Source organism: Mustelus asterias, chromosome 24, assembly GCF_964213995.1.
Source record: "Mustelus asterias chromosome 24, sMusAst1.hap1.1, whole genome shotgun sequence".
Taxonomy (NCBI): domain Eukaryota; kingdom Metazoa; phylum Chordata; class Chondrichthyes; order Carcharhiniformes; family Triakidae; genus Mustelus; species Mustelus asterias.
Genome location: NC_135824.1, coordinates 47,353,733 through 47,375,657, shown reverse-complemented (window position 1 = coordinate 47,375,657; position 21,925 = coordinate 47,353,733). Strand labels below are relative to the sequence as shown.

At 50.7% G+C, this 21,925-nt stretch overlaps 2 protein-coding genes across 2 annotated transcripts in view; one reads left to right on the top strand and one right to left on the bottom strand.

The window, feature by feature from the left end:
• Positions 1 to 19,554, bottom strand: part of LOC144511098 (spectrin beta chain, non-erythrocytic 1-like) — a 222,742-nt gene extending 203,188 nt beyond the window's left edge. Inside the window, exons 1-6 of the mRNA XM_078241075.1 lie at positions 19,407 to 19,554; positions 10,233 to 10,384; positions 8,832 to 9,005; positions 7,781 to 7,872; positions 7,019 to 7,099; positions 4,314 to 4,429 (exon numbers count right to left, since the gene is read on the bottom strand). Of these exons, the coding sequence (XP_078097201.1) occupies positions 4,314 to 4,429; positions 7,019 to 7,099; positions 7,781 to 7,872; positions 8,832 to 9,005; positions 10,233 to 10,384; positions 19,407 to 19,554 (763 nt within the window). The remainder of the gene's footprint in view (positions 1 to 4,313; positions 4,430 to 7,018; positions 7,100 to 7,780; positions 7,873 to 8,831; positions 9,006 to 10,232; positions 10,385 to 19,406) is intronic.
• Positions 19,555 to 20,043: 489 nt separating this feature from the next.
• Positions 20,044 to 21,925, top strand: part of LOC144511096 (nesprin-2) — a 30,742-nt gene continuing 28,860 nt past the window's right edge. The window contains exon 1 of the mRNA XM_078241074.1: positions 20,044 to 20,062. Coding sequence (XP_078097200.1) covers positions 20,044 to 20,062 — 19 coding nt within the window. The remainder of the gene's footprint in view (positions 20,063 to 21,925) is intronic.

The window sequence follows — 21,925 nt, the reverse complement described above, 5'->3', positions numbered from 1 at the left end:
GAATAAAACTCTCGGTGCTCCCACTGTCAAACAGACAATACACAGTACGACCATTTACCTTGATGTTCATCATGGAACTGTCAAGCCTGTGATGCTTTGTCTGGTCCAGAGAGATCGACGCCACCGTTGGCCCCTGGGCGTCACTGCATGCAGCCGAGGTTGATACTGAGGACCCCTGCTGGTCGCTCCTAGTCGTCGTCGACCATGATGGTCGCCCCCATGAATCGCACGTGGGTGAGGGCGCCAAGCGTAGCGACTCCTGGTGGTCTTCCTCCTCCTCCGTCAGCCACAATGGCGTCGTCCTGGGTTCGCACGTGGTCGGACCTCGTGGGTACTGCGACGCCGAAGGAGATTGTCTCCGCTCTGGAGGGTCACAGGCTGCACTGCCGTTCTTGGGCTTCAACCTGCAAACTTTAGCATAGTGCCCCTTTTTACCACACTGACTGCAGATCGCCGTTTTTGCAGGACACTGTTGCCGTGGATGCTTGGCTCCGCCGCAAAAATAGCATCGCTGGCCGCCTGGAGCTGCCGCCGTCGTCGGATCGATATGGGAGCGCGAGCCCGTGGGGCGAGGAGGGATTTGTGCTTGCTCCTGCCACGTTGTCTCCACGTGGTCTTCGGGGTACAGAGCCAAGCTTTTCGACGCTGCCTCCAGCATCTCAGCCATCTCCATCGCTTGGGTCAAGTTGAGGTTCCCTTTCTCTAATAGCTTAAGCCGGATGTACGAGGACCCTACCCCTGCTACGAACGCATCTCGGGCGAGGTCGTACATATATTGCTCTGCCGACACATCTTTGCAGTCGCAGCCCCTGGCAAGCTGCAAGAGCTCATTGGCGTAGTCCTCCATGGTTTCGCCCGACTGCCGACGTCGTGTAGCGAGGAGGTAACGAGCGTGGATCTCGTTGGGTGGTCTCGTGTATCGTTTCTTCAAGAGCTCGATGGCCCTCGGGTAAGTGGTGGCCGCACGAATCGCAAGATAGACCGTGTCGCTTACCCTCGCGTGGAGGACCTGGAGTTTGTCGTCGTCCGTAGTAACAGCTGCAGAGGCTGCCAGGTAGTCCTCGAAACACTTCCACCAGTGGTCGAAGGTGTTCGCGGCACCGACCGCACGTGGGTCCAGCGTCAGACGCTCTGGTTTTAGTATTTGTTCCATACTCCCTTTACTGTCGAGAGTTTTATGTTTGCTAATAAAATTGATGCGCGACAATCAAGCACGAGGTACAAGGCTTCAGCTATTGAAGGCTTTTATTAGCAAACAATGGAACTAACTAACACAAGTACACCAATTCAGACTGGAGGGGTCCCGCCTGAGCAGAGGGTCTTATACCTCTCCCCAGGAGGCGGGGCCCGACCGGGATGTGCCATAACAACATCTACCACAGGTAAACACCCTAACCCAACAACATTATACAACCCCCACAGTGGCAACACCCTAACCCAACAGTAACATAGGAATAACCCCACAGTGGTAACCAACGATGGTTCACCACACTGTCCCAATCAAACATGCCCAGGACAGGTACAGCATGGGATTAGATAGTGAGTAAAGCCCCCCTCTACACTTAACCCATCAAAAACTCCCAGGACAGGTACAGCATGGGGTTAGATACAGAGTAAAGCTCCCTCTGCACTGTCCCCATCAAACACTCCCAGGACAGGTACATCACATGGTTAGATACAGAGTAAAGCTCCCTCTGCACTGTCCCCATCAAACACTCCCAGGACAGGTACATCACATGGTTAGATACAGAGTAAAGCTCCCTCTACACTGTCCCCATCAAACACTCCCAGGACAGGTACAGCACGGGGTTAGATAGTGAGTAAAGCTCCCTCTACCCTGCCTCCATTAAACATTCCCAGGACAGGTACAGCGTATGGTTAGATACAGAGTAAAGCTCCTTCTGCACTGATCCCAACAAACACTCCCAGGACAAGTCCATCACGGGGTTAGATACAGAGTAAAGCTTCCTGTACACTGTCCCAATCAAACATGCCCAGACAGGTACAGCATGGGATTAGATAGTGTGTCTCAGGGGTCAGTGCTGGGACCGCAACTTTTCACAATATACATTAACGATTTGGAGGAAGGAACTGAAGGCACTGTTGCTAAGTTTGCAGATGATACAAAGATATGTAGAGGGACAGGTAGTATTGAGGAAGCAGGGGGGCTGCAGAAGGACTTGGACAGGTTAGGAGGGTGGGCAAAGAAATGGCAGATGGAATACAATGTGGAAAAGTGTGAGGTTATGCACTTTGGAAGGAGGAATGGAGGCATAGACTATTTTCTAAATGGGGAAATGCTTAGGAAATCAGAAACACAAAGGGACTTGGGAGTCCTTGTTCAAGATTCTCTTAAGCTTATCGTGCAGGTTCAGTCGGCAGTTAGGAAGGCAAATGCAATGTTAACATTCATGTTGAGAGGGCTAGAATACGAAAGCAGGGATGTACTTCTGAGGCTGTGTAAGGCTCTGGTCAGACCCCATTGTATTGTGAGCAGGTTTGGGCCCCGTATCTAAGGAAGGATGTACTGGCCTTGGAAAGGGTCCAGAGGAGGTTCACAAGAATGATCCCTGGAATGAAGAGCTTGTCGTATGAGGAACAGTTGAGGTCTCTGGGTCTGTACTTGTTAGGGTTTAGAAGGATGAGGGAGGATCTTATTGAAACTTACAGGATACTGTGAGGCCTGGATAGAGTGGACATGGAGAGGATGTTTGCACTAGTAGGAAAAACTAGAACCAGAGGGCACAACCTCAGGCTAAAGGGACGATCCTTTAAAACAGAGATGAGGCGGAATTTCTTCAGCCAGAGTGTGGTGAATCTGTGGAACTCTTTGCCGGAGAAGGTTGTGGAGGCCGGGTCATTGAGTGTCTTTAAGACAGAGATAGATAGGTTCTTGATCAATAAGGGGATCAGGGGTTGTGGGGAAAAGGCAGGAGAATGGGGATGGGAAAAATATCAGTCATGATTGAATGGCGGAGCAGACCCAATGGGCCGAGTGGCCTAATTCTGCTCCATGTCTTATGGTCTTAAACATTCCCAGGACAGGGACAGCACGGGATTAGAAAGTGAGTAAAGCTCCCTCTACACTGTCCCTATCAAACACTCCCAGGAAAGGAACATGACGGGATAAGATATTAGAGAAAGGCTCCCTCCCCATTGTACCCACCAAACACTCCCAGGACAGTTCCAGCAAAGGGTTAGATAGAGAGTAAAGCTCCCTCTACACTGTAACCATCAAACACTCCCAGGACAGGGACAGCATGCATTAGATAGTGAGTAAAGCCCCCTCTACACTGTTCTGGTCAAACACTCCGAGGGCAGGTATAGCACGGGGTTAGATACAAAGTAAAGCTCCCTCTGCACTGTCCCCATCAAACACTCCCAGGATAGGTACAGCACGGGGTTAGATACAGAATAAAGCTCCCTCTACACTGTCCCCATCGAACACTCCCAGGGCTGGTACAGCACGGGGTTAGATCCAGAGTAAAGCTCCCTTTACACTGTCCCCATCGAACACTCCCAGGGCTGGTACAGGACGGGGTTAGATACAGAGTAAAGCTCCCTTTACACTGTCCCCATCGAACACTCCCAGGACAGGTACAGCACGGGGTTAGGTACAGAGTAAAGCTCCCTCTACACTGTCCCCATCAAACACTCCCAGGACAGGTACAGCACAGGGTTAGATACAGAGTAAAGCTCCCTTTACACTGTCCCCATCGAACACTCCCAGGGCTGGTACAGCATGGGGTTAGATACAGAGTAAAGCTCCCTTTACACTGTCCCCATCGAACACTCCCAGGGCTGGTATATGTTACTGGGAATCAGATTGAATGTTATTGGACAGTCAGTAGCTCTGTTGTGCAACGTGAAATGAATGTTCCCAACAAAATGCCATCGACTGCTTAGAATCATATAATCCCTACAGTGCAGAAGGGGGTCATTTGTCCCATCAAACCTGCATCGAGCCTGTACCGACGATAATCCCACCCAGGCCCTATCCCCATAACCCCACATATTCACCCAGTTATCCCCCTAATTGATTAGGGGCAATTTAGCATGGCTAATCCCCCTAACCCACACATTTTTGGAGTCTGGGAGGAAACCGGAGCACTCAGAGGAAACCCACACAGACACAGGGAGAATGTGCAGACTCCACACAGGTAGTGACCCAAGGCGGGAATCTCTGTGAGGCATTAGTGCTAACCACTGTGCCACCGTACCTGTGAATCAGCATAGACTAGACAGAGATCAGACAATCCCCAGGGTATTTGTACAGGTCTCTCTCTCTTGGTGCCTCCGAGCTCCTCACGTACCTTCTGGGTCCAGGAGTTTGGCCACCCCCAGTCGCTGCTCTGCCACGTTAAACGCCTGCTGAAGGTTAAATGTCGTGTTGGACTTCTGCAGTTTGGTGAAGTCAATGAGGTCACTCCTGAAAGGTCAAAGATTCGGCTTATTACATCACTCGGAACGGAATGTGGAGGCAGCACGGGGAAAGAGTGGGATACCAAGGAGACAGCGGCAGTGAGAGGGGGGTGCGGTGTGGATACAGGGATAAGGAGGGGTAATCAACACTGATAAATGGAGGGGATACAGACTGGAAGCTGTTGGCAATGGAAGGACTTTTCTGTGGGAAAAAAACTGTCCCCAGGGATCTCCTGACCTGTCAATCATGCTCCACCCAACGATTCCAAAAGGACCATAAAACCCCAGGACCCTGCAGTAGGCCTGAACACTGAGCAACGACACAGAGCACTGTGACAATACTGTGCCTTTGAGTCAAGTATTTTAATCATGTCTCTTTGCAGGATGTTTCTGGCAGGCCCTGGATGTTGTCGGTACCATCTTGTCTGTAGCTGGTGCCCTGGAGCAGTATAATGGCAATGAAATACTCTGAATCCATCTGGAAGGATATATGCTTGGAATTCCACTGTGAAAACAAGTCTTTGGCCTGACCTACTGGCTATTGCCCGTTTGTCAGAGCAGGCAGGAGATCTGTTTTGATGAGCATTTTCTGTCCATGACCAAAATGAGAAATAAAATACCGCAGGTGCTGAAATAGAAACAACAAAACTGGCGGAAACCCACAACAGGTCAGATCCCCTGAGGGGTGAGGGTGATCGAGTTGGCCGAGGTGTGTTTGGAGGCGGGACGGGATGGGGGCATATTTAGTCAGATGGCAGGGTGGCAGGGAGGGACCCACTGTCTCTCTCAATCCACCTTCCCACTCCTCATAGTGGTCATTTTGACATTTCCCTCACTCCTTGACACTCAAAATCCTACAGTGCAGAAGAGGCCCTTTGGCCCGTCGAGTCTGCATCGACGCATGAAAGGTCCTGATCTCCCACCTAATCCCACTTGCCAGCACTTGGCCCATAGCCCTGAGTGTTATGATGTGCCCAGTACTCATCCAGATACTTTTTAAAGGATGTGAGGCATCCCGCCTCCACCACCCTCCCAGGCAGCACATTCCAGACCCTCACCACCCTCTGAGTAAAAAGGTTTTTCCTCAAATCCCCCCCTAAATCTCCCACCTCTCACTTTTAACTTGTGTCCCCTCATAACTGACCCTTCAACTGCTGGTCCCTATCCACTCTGTCGATGCCCCTCATAATCCTGAACACCTCAATCAGGTCGCCCCTCAGTCTTCTCTGCTCCAGAGAAAACAACCCCAGCCTATCCAACCTCTCCTCATAACTTAAATGTTCCGTCCCAGGCAACATCCTGGTGAATCTCCCAGTCCAGTGCGTTCACGTCCTTCCTATAATGTGGCGACCAGAACTACACACAGTGCTCCCCAGGGAACAGTCGCAACGTCTACCACTGAACAGCAATGCAGGGCACTGTGATGATACTGTGCCTTTGAGTTAAGTACTTTAATCATGTCCCTTTGCAGGATGTTTCTAGCAGGCCCTGGAAGTTGCCGGCACCATTTTGTCTGAAGCCGGTGTCTTCCATTGTTACTGAGGCAGTATAATGGCCATCATGCTTATTTTTAATCTGGCCTACTGCAGGGTCCTGGGATTTTATGATCCTTTTGGAATTGATGGGTGGAGCATGATTGACAGATCAGGAGATGCCTGGGGACAGTTTTTTTTTTCCCACAGAAAAGTCAAAAGTTTTGGTTTGTTTGCTGTTTGAAGCTGGTGGAAGAAGGCAGTGGGAGGGATGGGGGAATCATAGCGAGCGGGAGAGGGGGCAGTGGACCATGCAAAGGTCTGTTGCCCCTCGGTTGGGATTTTCCTGTTTTGGGGGAAGTACGGCTGGAAAATTCGGCCCAGTGTCTTGGTCTATCTCTCTCTTCAGAGGCTTTTTGGAAAGTTCCAGGACTGGGAAGCCTCAGAGATTGGTTCCAATTCACAGCACTTGTTAAAAAGCTGTAAATCCAACATCACATGAACATACTTGCTTTTGTGCCAAGTCAAGAAAGTGGTGTACATTTATGGGATGTTGGTCGACTTGGAACATCATAGATAGCTAGCTGTTAAGATTTATACTGCATTATGGTTAAATCCTGTAACTGGTAAAAGTTATGCTAATGCTTTTGGTTACATTTTAACTGTGTTTTTAAATAAACTTTCATTTGATAAAAGCTTCCTAGTGGGTCACTTGAATCATACCCAGAGTGAAACATCTTATGCTCAACAATGCCAAAATCAAATGTAAAAAGCTTAAGGCAGGATTTTACGATCATGCTCGCCCCGAAACCGGAAAATCCCACCTGAGGTCAACGGACCTTTGCCTGGTTCCCGTCCCCCTCTGCCACCATCCCCCGGCCTGCTACAATTCCCATGGCAGGCGGAATGGGAAACTTCCGCCCTTAGGGTTGAGGCTATTTTCATAAAACACATTGAAGTTTCTATCCTGGGTCATAACAGGCACCCACTAAACTAACCAGCCTCTGATACAACCCTGTCTTCAAACAGCACGTCAGAGCCCCCCCATGTCTCCACAGTGTACACAGTGAGATATCTACCTCCAGAGTCCATCGGCCCTGTCCCCACGCCCCCCAGCCGGGTACCTGTGTTTGTGGATGAGAGCATTGAAGGCCAGGCCATCACTCCAACTGCTGGTGAAGTTCTGGACATTCACGCCTGGGTATCTGGGAATGACAATCAAACGACAACACTGTATTCAGTTCGGGTTGCCAACTGCAAATACATTTCTTTATCTATTCGGTTATGGGATGTGGGCGTCGCAGGCTGGGCCAGCATCTTTTACCCATCCCTAACTGCCCCCAAATTCAAAGGGTATTTGAGAGCCAACCACATTGCTGTGACTCTGGAGTCACATGTAGGCCAGACCGGGTAAGGACGGCAGATTTCTTTCCCTAAAGGACATTAGTGAACCAGATGGGTTTTTGATGGTTGACTCTTAACTGCCCCTCTGGAATGGACGAGCGAGACACTCAGTTCAAGGGCAACTAGGGATGGGCAATAAATGCTGACCCAGCCAGCGACGCCCATGTCCCAAGAATGAATAAATTTACAAAACCTGTGCCCAGCTTGTTGAACTGCGGACTTATCTGCCCAATCACCTTTGTCTGTTTTAATCACCATGCCCCACCACCCCCCCTGTGCGTTTGAGAGGAGTGCGGGGATGACAGTGCAGTGAACTGGTGGATTAGTGATCAATCACTGTAGTGCTGACTAACATGATGATCGGTGGCTTCCTTCAGTTAGAAGGAGAAAGGAGAAGGGGTGCGTACTCTGACCCCCCCAAGCCAGTGCCCTCCGACCCCTCACAGACAGTGAACTCTGACCCCGTGGGCACGATCACTCACCCTGCTGTCTTCATCTGACACCACAACAGGAGAGCGTCTTTGGCTGAGCGAGTCTCTCGGTTGTCTTCCGTTTCAATTTTAATCACCTGAATCTAAAACGCAGACACCAACAAAGAGTGTGAAACACCAGGAAAATCCAGCCCACATCTCCTCCCCGCCTCACGGGCCCTCCCTTGCTCCATAGAATCCCTACAGGGCAGAAGGAGGCCATTCAGCCCATCCAGTGTGCACCAACGCTACGAAAGAGCATCTCTCCCAAGCCCACCCTATGCCTGTAACTTTACACATTCAGCATGGCCAACCCACCTAACCTGCGTATCTTTGGACACAAAGGGGCAATTTAGCATGGCCAATCCACCTAACCCGCACATCTTTGGAGTGTAGGAGGAAACCGGAGCACCCGGAAGAAACCCACACAGACACGAGGAGAATGCACAAACTCCACCCAGACAGTGACCCGAAGCCGGAATTGAACCCAGGTCCCTGGCGCTGTGCGGCAGCAGTGCTAATCACTGTGCTCACTTCTCATCCTCTAAGATACACTGGTAAACAAAAGGGCAGCTCTGTTCCCCACTCACAGCCCCTCTCACTCCAATCACAAGCACCTACCCTCACCTTCTCTCACTCGAATCCCCAGCCCCTCAGTCCCTTCAGCACTCACCCACCCACTCAGCTTCTCCCTTCAGCCTGACTCCCCTCCTTCAACCCCTTCCTCTCCCTCTCTCGCTCACATCCCCCTGCCCCACACTCAGCTCTCCAATTCCCAGCACCTCCTTCAGAGCAACCCCTGGTCCAATTCCTGCCCCACCTCCACACCTCTCCCCTATCCTACCTCCATCTCACCTTTTCAATCCCTTTCCTATTTGCCCACATCTCCCTCCTTCCCCTCACTCTCCGTCCCTCATCCTCCTACCCCTAACCTGAGGCAATGATTACCTCAACTTTCAGACATGCGCTTAAACCTTTGTACCCGGGAGTGCAGGCACTGATGTGGATACCCCAAGCTGGTCCTCGGTGGAATGGCCCTGCGACCGTTTCAGGAGGTCAATACCTGGAAGCGGAGGATGATTGTCCAGATGAGGCCGAGGGTGAGCCGGTGGTTTCCATCCACGATGTCGTGCGAGCCCACATTCTCCAGATGCACCCGCTGCTCCTTCAGGAACTGCAGTGCCTTGTCCACGTTCTCCAGGGAATGGATTCGCATCCGGCCCCGTGTTGGTTTGGGCTACAGTGTGAGAGAGAGAGGACAGTTAATACTGACACACACCCATCATTGACACATCCATATCACCAGGTGCTCCGGTTTCCTCCCACAGTCCAAAGGTATGCAGGTTAGGTGGATTGGCCATGCTAAATTGCCCCTTCGTATCCAAAAATATGCAGGTTAGGTGGATTGGCCATGCTAAATTGCCCCTTCGTATCCAAAAATATGCAGGTTAGGTGGATTGGCCATGCTAAATTGCCCCTTATTGTCCAAAGATGTGTAGGTTAGATGGAACGGCCATGGTAAATTGCCCCTTAGTGTCCAAAAATGTGCAGGTTGGGGGGATTGGTCGTGGTATATGTGCGGGGTCATTGGGGGTAGGGTGGGGGAGGGGATTTGGGTAAGATGCTGGAAATTATTATTAAGGAAGTGATAAGGGGGCATTAAAAACAATCACTCCATGTTTAGGCAGAATCAATGTAGCTTTATGAAAGGGAAATCTTGTTTGACAAATCGATGAGAGACTTTTTGAGGATGTAATAAGCAGGATGGATAAAGGGGAACCTCTAGATGTACTGTACTTGGATTTTCAAAGGGCACACATGAAACAATGGTAAACTGGGTGGCACGGTGGCACAGTGGTTGGCATTGCTGCCTCATGGCGCCAGGGACCCGGGTTCAATTCCGGCTTTGGGTGACTGTCTGTGTGGAGTTTGCATGTTCTCCCCGTGAGTCCATGGGTTTCTCTGGGTGCTCCGGTTTCCTCCCACAGTCCAAAGATGAGCAGGTTAAGTGTATTGGCCATGGTAAATTGTCCCTTAGTGTCCAAAGATGTGTAGGTCAGGTGGATTGGCCAAGCTAAATTGCCCCTTAGTGTCCAAAGATAGCAGGGTAAATGCATGGGGTTACAAGGATAGGGTGGGCCTGGGTGGGAGGAAACCCACGCAGACACGGGGAGAGTGTGTAGACTCCACACAGACAGTGACCCGAGGCTGGAATTGAACCCAGATCCCTGGTGCTGTGAGGCAGCAGTGCTAACCACTGTACCATCGGAGATGATGTGATGGAGGGTCGGTGCAGTCTCGATGGGCAGAATGGCACTGTAGGGATTCTATGATTCTCCAGGGGAGGAGCACTGATGAAGTTGGCGGTAATGTATTAGCATGGATAAAGGACTGGGATCAGGGACCAGGAACCAGGACAACCGGGTAATTGGCAGGAATATCCAGAGCGGAGGAAGACTTTTACCAGCTGCTCTCCTGATAGAACTTCCAGCAGCTTGGTCAACACGCAGCCATCACGGAGATCCACGTACAGGTCCGTCACCCGACACAGCACCCGGGCTAGATGAGAGTTCATCCACTTTGTAAAGGTCTTCTTCTGCACAGCATCACGCTCATCTGAAAGACAGGGTCGAAGTGGAACCATCCAGTTAAAACACAGCTTAGGAACTCTGAAGAACATTCGCGAGTGCTAAGGTTAAATACACGGTTAATGGCAGGACCTGAGCAGCATTGATGTACAGAGGGATCTTGGGGTTCAAGTCCATAGCTCCCTGAAAGTGGCCACACAGACAGATAGGGGAGGGTAAAGAAGGTATATGGCATGCTTGCCTCTATAGATCGGGGCATTGAGTACAAGAGTCAGGATGTCATGTTGCAGCTTTATAAAACTTTGGTTAGGCCGCACTTAGAGCATTGCATTCAATTCTGGTCCCCACATTACAGGAAGGATGTGGAGGCTTTGGAGAGGGTGCAGAGGAGAGGTTCACCTGGATGAGGCCTGGATTAAAGGGTATGAGCTTGTGGTGAACCATCGTTGGTTCCCACTAGATAGTACTGAGCCAGGGTCTGGCCAGTACTACAAGTATGTATATATGTTGCTGTTGGGGTTAGGGATGGGTTGTTCTACTTGTTGCTGTTGGGGTTAGGGTTGGGCTGTTACACCTTGTATTATAGTTATTGTGGTACATCCCAGTTGGGCTCCACCTCCTGGGAGAGGTATAAAGGTCTCTGCTCTGTCTGGGACCCCTCAGTCTGGGATCGTGTATATAATTAGTAGCTTCGTTGTACAGCAAATAAAAGCCTTTATTTCCTGAGCATCTCAAGCCTCGTGTGTGTGATAACGCGCATCAATTTTATTTGCTGTAAATAAATTCTCATTAAAAAAAAACGATATAGAGAGTATGGAGCAGATACTGAAGCCTGAACGCCTTACACTGGATCCACGTGCGACGGACGCCTCTAACACCTTCGACCACTGGTTGAAATGTTTTGAGGACTACCTAGCAGCCTCCGCAGCGGTCACCACAGATGATGACAGACTCCGGGTCCTCCATGCGAGGGTAAGCGACACTGTCTACCTCGCGATCCGTGCGGCCACCGATTACACAAAGGCCCTCGAGCTTCTTAAGAAGCGTTATATTAAACCGCCCAATGAAATACACGCTCGTTACCTCTTAGCCACTCGACGGCGGCAGTCCGGCGAAACAACGGAGGAATACGCGAACGAGCTCCTACAGCTAGCCAGGGGCTGTAACTGCAAAGCAGTGTCGGCAGAGCGGAATATGAACGACCTCACTCGAGATGCGTTTGTGGCGGGAGTCGGATCATCTTACATCCGACTCAAACTACTGGAGAAAGGTAATCTTGACCTCACCCAGGCAATAGAACTAGCGAATATGTTGGAGACGGCCTCCAAAAGCCTAGTATTGTATCCTGAAGACCACGTGGAGACAACGTGGCAGGAGCAGTCGCTGATCCCTCCTCGTCCCTCGGGTTCAAAATGCTGCGTAATGGCGTGCTCACACTTGGGCCAGACGACGGCAGCAGCTCCGGGCGGCCCGCGGTGTTACTTCTGTGGGGGAGCGAAGCATACTCGGCAACGGTGTCCCGCTAAAGCTGTGTTGTGCTCCGCCTGCGGTAAGAAGGGGCACTATTCGAAAGTGTGCCGATCTAAATCTGCTTCTCGGAACAACAGTGCGGCCTGCGATTCCTCGGAGCCCGGTTCTTCGTCGTCGGCATCGTCGAGGGTTTCGTCCACGTGCGAGGCCAGGACGACGCCATTACGGTCGATGGAGTCGGAGAGGTGTGACCACCAGGGGTCGCTCAGTTTGGCGCCATCACCCACGTGCGACCTATGGGAGCGGCCATGTTGGTCGGCACCGACCGCGAACGACCAGCAGGGGTCATCCTCGTCAATCTCAGCCGCCTGCAGTGGCGCTCATGAACCAACGGTGGCGTCGATCATCCTGGATCAGGCCAAGCCTCATAGACTTGACAAGTCTATGATGGACATTCAGGTAAACGACCACTTGATTTATTGCCTGTTTGACAGCGGGAGCACTGAGAGTTTTATCCACCCAGACGCTGTGAAGCGGTGTGGACTCCGGATTCAACCTGTCAAACAGACAATTTCTATGGCATCAAGGTCCCGGTCTGTCACCGTGCTAGGGAGTTGCGTGGTAACTTTAACGGTGCAAGGCACAGTTTACGAGCGTTTCAAGCTCCTGGTGTTGCCGCACCTTTGCGCGCCAATACTTCTCGGACTAAACTTCATGGTCCACTTGAGGAGTGTAACCCTACAGTACGGTGGGCCACTCCCTTCGCTTTCAGTGGGAGAACAGCAGCCTCCAAATTGCCCAACGCCTGTAGCCTCTCGACGCTGAAGATCACCACACCCTCCCTGTTCCAGAATCTTGTGCCAGGCTGCAAGCCCATTGCAACTAAGAGTAGGCGTTACAGCGCTGAGGATCGGATCTTCATTCGATCTGAAGTTCAGCGGCTCCTCAAGGAAAGGATCATACAACCTAGCGCTAGTCCGTGGAGAGCACAGGTCATGGTGGTCAAGAGTGGGAACAAACCCCGGATGGTCATTGACTATAGTCAGACCATTAATAGATACACGCAGCTGGATGCGTATCCCCTCCCGCGCATATCTGACATGGTCAATCAGATTGCGCAGTACCGGGTGTTCTCCACCATAGACCTCAAGTCCGCCTACCACCAACTCCCCATTCGCCCAGAGGACCGACAATACACGGCTTTTGAGGCGGATGGTCACTTGTATCACTTTCTCAGGGTTCCCTTTGGTGTCACCAATGGGGTCTCGGTCTTCCAGCGTGCTATGGACCGAATGGTGGACCAGAACGGGCTGCGGGCTACCTTCCCGTACCTGGATAACGTCACCATCTGCGGCCATGACCAGCAGGACCACGACACAAATATCCTGAATTTCCTACGCACTGCATCTCGCCTGAACCTGACCTACAACAGGGAGAAGTGTGTGTTTCGTACGCGCCGTTTAGCCATCCTAGGATACGTGGTGGAAAACGGGGTCATTGGCCCTGATCCAGACTGTATGCGCCCCCTTTCTGAACTTCCCCTGCCCACTAGCGCAAAAGCACTGAGAAGATGCTTAGGCTTCTTCTCTTATTATACGCAGTGGGTTCCCAATTACGCGGACAAAGCCCGTCTGCTCATTAAGTCCACTTCTTTTCCCCTAACACCAGAGGCCCGATTGGCCTTTGATAAACTAAAAGCCGACATCGCGAAAGCTACGATGCACGCTGTTGATGAGTCCATCCCCTTTCAGGTGGAGAGCGATGCATCTGATTTCGTCCTGGCCGCCACACTTAACCAGGCGGGCAGGCCCGTCGCATTTTTTTCCCGCACCCTCCAAGGCCCTGAAATTCGGCATTCAGCGGTGGAAAAGGAGGCCCAGGCCATTGTGGAGGCCGTCAGGCACTGGCGCCATTACTTGGCGGGAAAACGGTTCACCCTGATCACGGACCAGCGGTCCGTGGCGTTCATGTTTAATAACACGCTGGGGGGCAAGATCAAGAACGACAAGATCTTGCGGTGGAGAATTGAACTCTCCACCTATAACTATGACATCATGTATCGTCCAGGGAAACTCAATGAGCCCTCGGATGCCCTCTCGCGTGGAACATGCGCCAGTATACAGAAGGACCGTTTGCAGGCTCTCCATAATGACCTATGCCATCCTGGGGTCACTCGGCTCTACCACTTTATAAAAGCCCGCAATCTGCCCTACTCGGTGGAGGATGTCAGGTCCATAACAAGAAGCTGTCGGGTATGCGCGGAATGCAAACCGCACTTTTACCGACCTGACCGGGCACAATTAGTCAAGGCCACTCGTCCCTTCGAAAGACTGAGTGTCGATTTTAAGGGCCCCCTTCCCTCAACAGATCAGAATGTGTACTTCCTCAACATCATTGATGAGTACTCGAGATTCCCTTTTGTTATTCCCTGCTCTGATACATCCGCTGCCACGGTTATCAAGGCATTCCGTGATCTTTTTACCCTGTTCGGGTACCCCAGCTACATTCACAGCGACAGGGGCTCGTCGTTCATGAGCAATGACTTGAGGCAATACCTGCTCTCATACGGGATTGCCTCTAGTAGAACCACGAGCTACAACCCTAGGGGTAACGGACAGGTGGAACGTGAGAATGCTACAGTCTGGAAGGCTGTCTTACTGGCGTTGAAGTCAAAAAGCCTTCCAGTCTCCCGTTGGCAAGAGGTGCTCCCTGATGCGCTCCATTCCATACGCTCACTCCTGTGTACGGCAATCAACACTACTCCCCATGAGAGGCTGTTTTCATTCCCTCGGAGGTCTTCCTCTGGGACCTCATTACCGTCTTGGTTGACGTACTCAGGACCTGTCCTCCTGCGGCGACGTGTAAGGGCCCGCAAGTCCGACCCGTTGGTCGAACAGGTCCATCTCCTCCACGCCAACCCTCAGTATGCCTATGTGGCATACCCTGACGGGCGAGAGGACACGGTCTCGATCCAAGACCTGGCGCCAGCAGGGGACGTAGAAACCCCTGTCGCTCCCATACCTCCTGTTACGAACCCCATAACTCTTGTTTCCCCTCCGGACATGGCGCGGGCAGCATCGGGACCATTGCTTAACCCTTTTACTCCCGTGTACAGCTTGCCTGAGTCCAGAGGATGGTCGCCACTTCAGGGGTGTCGGAACTCCATGGATTACCATCACCTCAGGGTCAACCGGCCCGTGAAACTGTGGAGGAACAGTTGGACATCGCCTTGGGGAGAACGCCACCGCGAGTGCCTACTCCGGTGTCATCGCCGGTATTGAGGAGGTCACAACGACGGTGCGGTCCCCCTGACCGTCTGAACTTATAGACTGATGACAGATTATTCTGTTTTTTTGTACCCCGCCGGCCCTTGTCTTCAAAGGAGGGGTGAATGTGGTGAACCATCGTTGGTTCCCACTAGATAGTACTGAGCCAGGGTCTGGCCAGTACTACAAGTATGTATATATGTTGCTGTTGGGGTTAGGGATGGGTTGTTCTACTTGTTGCTGTTGGGGTTAGGGTTGGGCTGTTACACCTTGTATTATAGTTATTGTGGTACATCCCAGTTGGGCTCCACTTCCTGGGAGAGGTATAAAGGTCTCTGCTCTGTCTGGGACCCCTCAGTCTGGGATCGTGTATATAATTAGTAGCTTTGTTGTACAGCAAATAAAAGCCTTTATTTCCTGAGCATCTCAAGCCTCGTGTGTGATAACGCGCATCAGAGCTATAAGGAGAGGCTGGACAAACTGGGGTTGTTTTCTCTGGAACGGCGGAGACTGAGGGGAGACCTGATAGAAGTCTATAAAATTATGAGAGGCACTGATAGGGTTGACAGTCAGAATCTTTTTCTCAGAGTTGGAATGTCTAATACTAGGGACAGGCACTTAAGGTGAGAGGGGGAAAGTTCAAAGGAGATATCAGGGGCAGGTTCTTTACACAGAGAATGATGGGTGTCTAGAACGTGCTGCCAGGGGTGGTGGTGGAGGCAGATACAATAGAGGTGTTTAAAGGACTTTTAGATAAGCAATGAATATGCAAGAAATAGAGAGATATGGACCAAGGGCAGGCAGAAGGGATCAGTTTAATTTGGCGTCATGTTGGGCACAACATCGTGGGCAGAAGGGCCTGTTCCTGTGCTGTACGGTTCTGTGTTCTGAGTCACACTCGGGAAGACTCTGCAGACACTTCAGTCAGGATTTCTGGATCAGAGATACTCTTGAGTTAGAAACAAATCCATCCTCCCCCCTCCCCTCCCACTACAGTGAGGGGGTATTTACTGCAGTGAGGGGGTAATTATTGCACTGAGGGGGTAATTACTGCAGTGAGGGGGTAATTACTGCAGTGAGGGGGTAATTACTGCAGTGAGGGGGTAATTACTGCAGTGAGGGGGTAATTACTGCACTGAGGGGGTAATTATTGCAGTGAGGGGGTAATTACTGCAGTGAGGGGGTAATTACGGCAGTGAGGGGGTAATTATTGCAGTGAGGGGGTAATTACTGCAGTGAGGGGGTATTTACTGCAGTGAGGAGGCATTTATTGCAGTGAGGTGGTAATTACTGCAGTGAGGGGGTAATTACTGCAGTGAGGGGGTAATTATTGCACTGAGGGGGTAATTACTGCAGTGAGGGGGTCATTACTGCAGTGAGGGGGTAATTATTGCAGTGAGGGGTATTTACTGCAGTGAGGGGGTAATTACTGCAGTGAGGGGGTAATTACTGCAGTGAGGGGGTAATTACTGCAGTGAGGGGGTAATTACTGCAGCGAGGGGGCATTTATTGTAGTGAGGGGGTATTTACTGCAGTGAGGGGGTAATTACTGCAGTGAGGGGGTATTTACTGCAGTGAGGGGTAATTATTGCAGTGAGGGGGTAATTACTGCAGTGAGGGGGTAATTATTGCACTGAGGGGGTAATTATTGCAGTGAGGGGGTCATTACTGCAGTGAGGGGGTAATTATTGCAGTGAGGGGGTAATTACTGCAGTGAGGGGGTATTTACTGCAGTGAGGGGGTATTTAGTGCAGTGAGTGGGTAATTACTGCAGTGAGGGGGTATTTACTGCAGTGAGGGGGTATTTACTGCAGTGAGGGGGTATTTACTGCAGTGAGTGGGTAATTACTGCAGTGAGGGGGTATTTACTGCAGTGAGGGGGTCATTACTGCAGTGAGGGGGTAATTATTGCAGTGAGGGGGCAATTACTGCAGTGAGGGGGTAATTACTGCAGTGAGGGGGTAATTACTGCAGTGAGGGGGTAATTACTGCAGTGAGGGGGTAATTACTGCAGTGAGGGGGTATTTACTGCAGTGAGGGGGTAATTACTGCAGTGAGGGGGTATTTACTGCAGTTTGGGGGTATTTACTGCAGTGAGGGGGTAATTACTGCAGTGAGGGGGTATTTACTGCAGTGAGGGAGTATTTACTGCAGTGAGGGGGTAATTATTGCAGTGAGGGGGTAATTGCTGCAGTGAGGGGGTAATTACTGCAGTGAGGGTGTATTTACTGCAGTGAGGGTGTAATTACTGCAGTGAGGGGGTATTTACTGCAGTGAGGGGGTAATTACTGCAGTGAGGGGGTATTTACTGCAGTGAGGGGGTATTTACTGCAGTGAGGGGGTATTTACTGCAGTGAGGGGGTAATTACTGCAGTGAGGGGGTAATTATTGCAGTGAGGGGGTAATTACTGCATTAAGGGCTAATTACTGCAGTGAGGGGGTAATTACTGCAGTGAGGGGCTATTTACTGCAGTGAGGGGCTATTTACTGCAGTGAGGGGGTATTTACTGCAGTGAGGGGGTAATTACTGCAGTGAGGGGGTAATTACTGCAATGAGGGGGGTATTTACTGCAGTGAGGGGGTATTTACTGCAGTGAGGGGGTAATTACTGCAGTGAGGGGGTAATTACTGCAGTGAGGGGGTATTTACTGCAGTGAGGGGGTAATTACTGCAGTGAGGGGGTAATTACTACAGTGAGGGGGTAATTACTACAGTGAGCGGGTATTTACTGCAGTGAGGGGGTATTTACTGCAGTGGGGGGGTAATTACTGCAGTGAGGGGGTAATTACTGCAGTGAGGGGGTAATTACTGCAGTGAGGGGGTAATTACTGCAGTGAGGGGGTATTTACTGCAGTGAGGGGGTAATTACTGCAGTGAGGGGGTAATTACTACAGTGAGCGGGTATTTACTGCAGTGAGGGGGTATTTACTGCAGTGAGGGGGTATTTACTGCAGTGAGGGGGTAATTACTGCAGTGAGGGGGTAATTACTGCAGTGAGGGGGTAATTACTGCAGTGAGGGGGTATTTACTGCAGTGAGGGGGTAATTACTGCAGTGAGGGGGTAATTATTAGGATTTTAGTAAGGCGTTTGATAAGGTCCCCCATGGTCGGCTTATGATGAAAGTGAGGAGGTGTGGGATAGAGGGAAAGTTGGCCGATTGGATAGGTAACTGGCTGTCTGATCGAAGACAGAGGGTGGTGGTGGATGGAAAATTTTCGGATTGGAGGCAGGTTGCTAGCGGAGTGCTGCAGGGATCAGTGCTTGGTCCTCTGCTCTTTGTGATTTTTATTAATGACTTAGAGGAGGGGGCTGAAGGGTAGATCAGTAAATTTGCTGATGACACCAAGATTGGTGGAGTAGTGGATGAGGTGGAGGGCTGTTGTAGGCTGCAAAGAGACATAGATAGGATGCAAAGCTGGGCTGAAAAATGGCAAATGGAGTTTAACCCTGATAAATGTGAGGTGATTCATTTTGGTAGGACTAATTTAAATGTGGATTACAGGGTCAAAGGTAGGGTTCTGAAGACTGTGGAGGAACAGAGAGATCTTGGGGTTCATATCCACAGATCTCTAAAGGTTGCCACTCAAGTGGATAGAGCTGTGAAGAAGGCCTATAGTGTGTTAGCTTTTATTAACAGGGGGTTGGAATTTAAGAGCCGTGGGGTTATGCTGCAACTGTACAGGACCTTGGTGAGACCACATTTGGAGTATTGTGTGCAGTTCTGGTCACCTCACTATAGGAAGGATGTGGAAGCGCTGGAAAGAGTGCAGAGGAGATTTACCAGGATGCTGCCTGGTTTGGAGGGTAGGTCTTATGAGGAAAGGTTGCGGGAGCTAGGGCTGTTCTCTCTGGAGCGGAGGAGGCTGAGGGGAGACTTAATAGAGGTTTATAAAATGATGAAGGAGATAGATAGAGTGAACGTTCAAAGACTATTTCCTCGGGTGGATGGAGCTATTACAAGGGGGCATAACTATAGGGTTCGTGGTGGGAGATACAGGAAGGATATCAGAGGTAGGTTCTTTACGCAGAGAGTGGTTGGGGTGTGGAATGGACTGCCTGCAGTGATAGTGGAGTCAGACACTTTAGGAACATTTAAGCGGTTATTGGATAGGCACATGGAGCACACCAGGATGCTATGGAGTGGGATAGCTTGATCTTGGTTTCAGATAAAACTCGGCACAACATCGTGGGCCGAAGGGCCTGTTCTGTGCTGTACTGTTCTATGTTCTATGTTAGTGCAGTGAGGGGGGTATTTACTGCAGTGAGGGGGTATTTACTGCAGTGAGCGGGTATTCAAATACAGTGGGACTCACCAGCCAGGGCTTTGATCCTGGACGATTCGAAGAGTTTGGACGTGCTGTGTTCCTCTTCCCACTGGGTGTCCGAGTTCTCCCACCGGCTGCTGAGTTTGTATTGGCGCTGGACCTCCATGTTGTCCAGGTCAGTGGCCGTGGACGACATTGTGTCGCGGTCAGAGGTCAGGGGTCAATGTGGCAAGCTTGGAATCTGTTGGGAAAGAAAAATGAAGGAATTGTTAACGATGTTACTGCAGTAATTCACCTCTGCAAAGCTACAATTCCACATCTATTTGGGGCTGTAATCATAGAAATCATAGAAACCCTACAGTGCAGAAAGAGGCCATTCGGCCCATCGAGTCTGCACCGACCACAACCCCACCCAGGCCCTACCCCCACATATTTACCCACTAATCCCTCTAACCTACGCATCCCAGGACTCTAAGGGCCAATCAACCTAACCCGCACATCTTTGGACTGTGGGAGGAAACCGGAGCACCCGGGGAGAATGTGCAAACTCCACACAGACAGTGACCCGAGCCGGGAATCGAACCCAGGTCCCTGGGGCTGTGAAGCAGCAGTGCTAACCACTGTGCTACCGTGCCGCCCTGTAATGGAGGCAAAGCAATTCGGTTGGGGTTTTACTGAATGCAGCATGGCTGAATTTAATCCTGGTAGGTTCCATCTAAGGCTAAATACTGGCTTGAGACCGATAGTCAACAAGTTCTGTCAGGGAAAGTTGAAAAGAACTTTGAAGAGAGAGTTCAAGAGGGTGTGAAACCATGAAGAGAGAAAAGGTTCACCGGGATGTTGCCTGGTATGGAGGGTATGGAGGGTATTAGCTCTGAGCAGAGATTGAATAAACTGGGATTGTTCTCCCTGGAAAGACAGAGGCTGAGGGGCGACCTGATAGAAGTTTATAAAATTATGAGGGGTGTGGATAGGGTGAACAGTTGGAAGCTTTTTCCCAGGGCAGAAATGACAATTACAAGGGGGCACAAGTTCAAGGTAAGGGGGGAAAGGTTCAGTGGAGATGTGCGGGGGAAGTTTTTTGCACAGAGGGTGGTGGGGGCCTGGAATGCGCTGCCAAGTGGGGTGGTTGGGGCAGATATGTCAGCCACATTTAAGACTTATCTGGATAGACACATGAACAAGCGGGGAATAGAGGGGTATAAGCAGTTGGTCTAGATAGGACAATGTGATCGGCGCAAGCTTGGAGGGCCAAAGGGCCTGTTCCTGGGCTGTACTGCTCTGTGTTCTTTGTTAGGAGAGAAACAGGCGGAGTCTGTGCAGTCCATCGGAAAGATTCAACTCAGCGACCCACAGCCTCAGACCAGACATGACAACCCACTGAATTTAAGCAGTCACGGAGAGACAGCAACTCGGAAGAATTAAATGCTTTCAGGGAACCAATTACAAGATGAGTCACAGCCTGAAGAATGCTGAGGAAATACTGTTTGGGCAAACAGAATACTGCTCCATTAATATCTACGGAGCTTCAGTAAGGTGACCGACACACCACATTCCAATGGAGATGGAATCACCTAACGAGAGCTTTGACCCATAATCAACTCAAGCGCCACAGTGGTTAGCACTGCTGCCTCACAGCGCCAGGGACCCGGGTTCGATTCCCAGCTTGAGTCACTGTCTGTGTGGAGTTTGCACGTTCTCCCCGTGTCTGCGTGGGTTTCCTCCGAGTGCTCCGGTTTCCTCCCACAGTCCAAAGATGTGCAGGTTAGGTGGATTGGCCGTGCTAAATTGCTCCTTAGTGTCCAAAGATGTGTAGGTTAGGTGGATTGGCCATGCTAAATTGCCCCTTAGTGTCCAAAGATGTGCAGGTTAGGTGGATTGGCCATGCTAAATTGCTCCTTAGTGTCCAAAGATGTGCGGGTTAGGTGGATTGGCCATGCTAAATTGCCCCTTAGTGTCCAAAGATGTGTAGGTTAGGTGGATTGGCCATGCTAAATTGCTCCTTAGTGTCCAAAGATGTGTAGGTTAGGTGGATTGGCCATGCTAAATTGCCCCTTAGTGTCCAAAGATGTACAGATTAGATGAATTGGCCATGCTAAATGTGTGGGGTTATGAGGATAGGGCCTGGGTGGGATTGTTGTCAGTGCAGACTCAATGGGCCGAATGGCCTTTTCTTCACTGTAGGAATTTGATGATTCAATGACATACAAAGGGCGGGATTTTCCGGTCGTGTCCACCCCAAGACTAGAAATTCCCACCCGAGGTCAACGGACCGTTAAATGGTCTGTCAAATCTTCTGTCTGGCCAGTGGCGATTCCCACATTCAGGCCGGAAAATGTCTCCCGATGGAAAAAAAAATCACTGCGCTGGGAAAACAGCGGCATCGGTGGAGAGAACCAACTGAGCAAACGATTCCAGTGGAATCTGACTCCTTTTCAGGATGGACTCACGCTGAAACGTTAACTCTCTCTCTCTCTCTCGCTCTCCACAGATGCTGCCCAATCTGCTGGGTTCTTCCAGCATTTTCTGTTTTTATTTCAGACCTGCTGCATTTTGCGAGAGCAGGA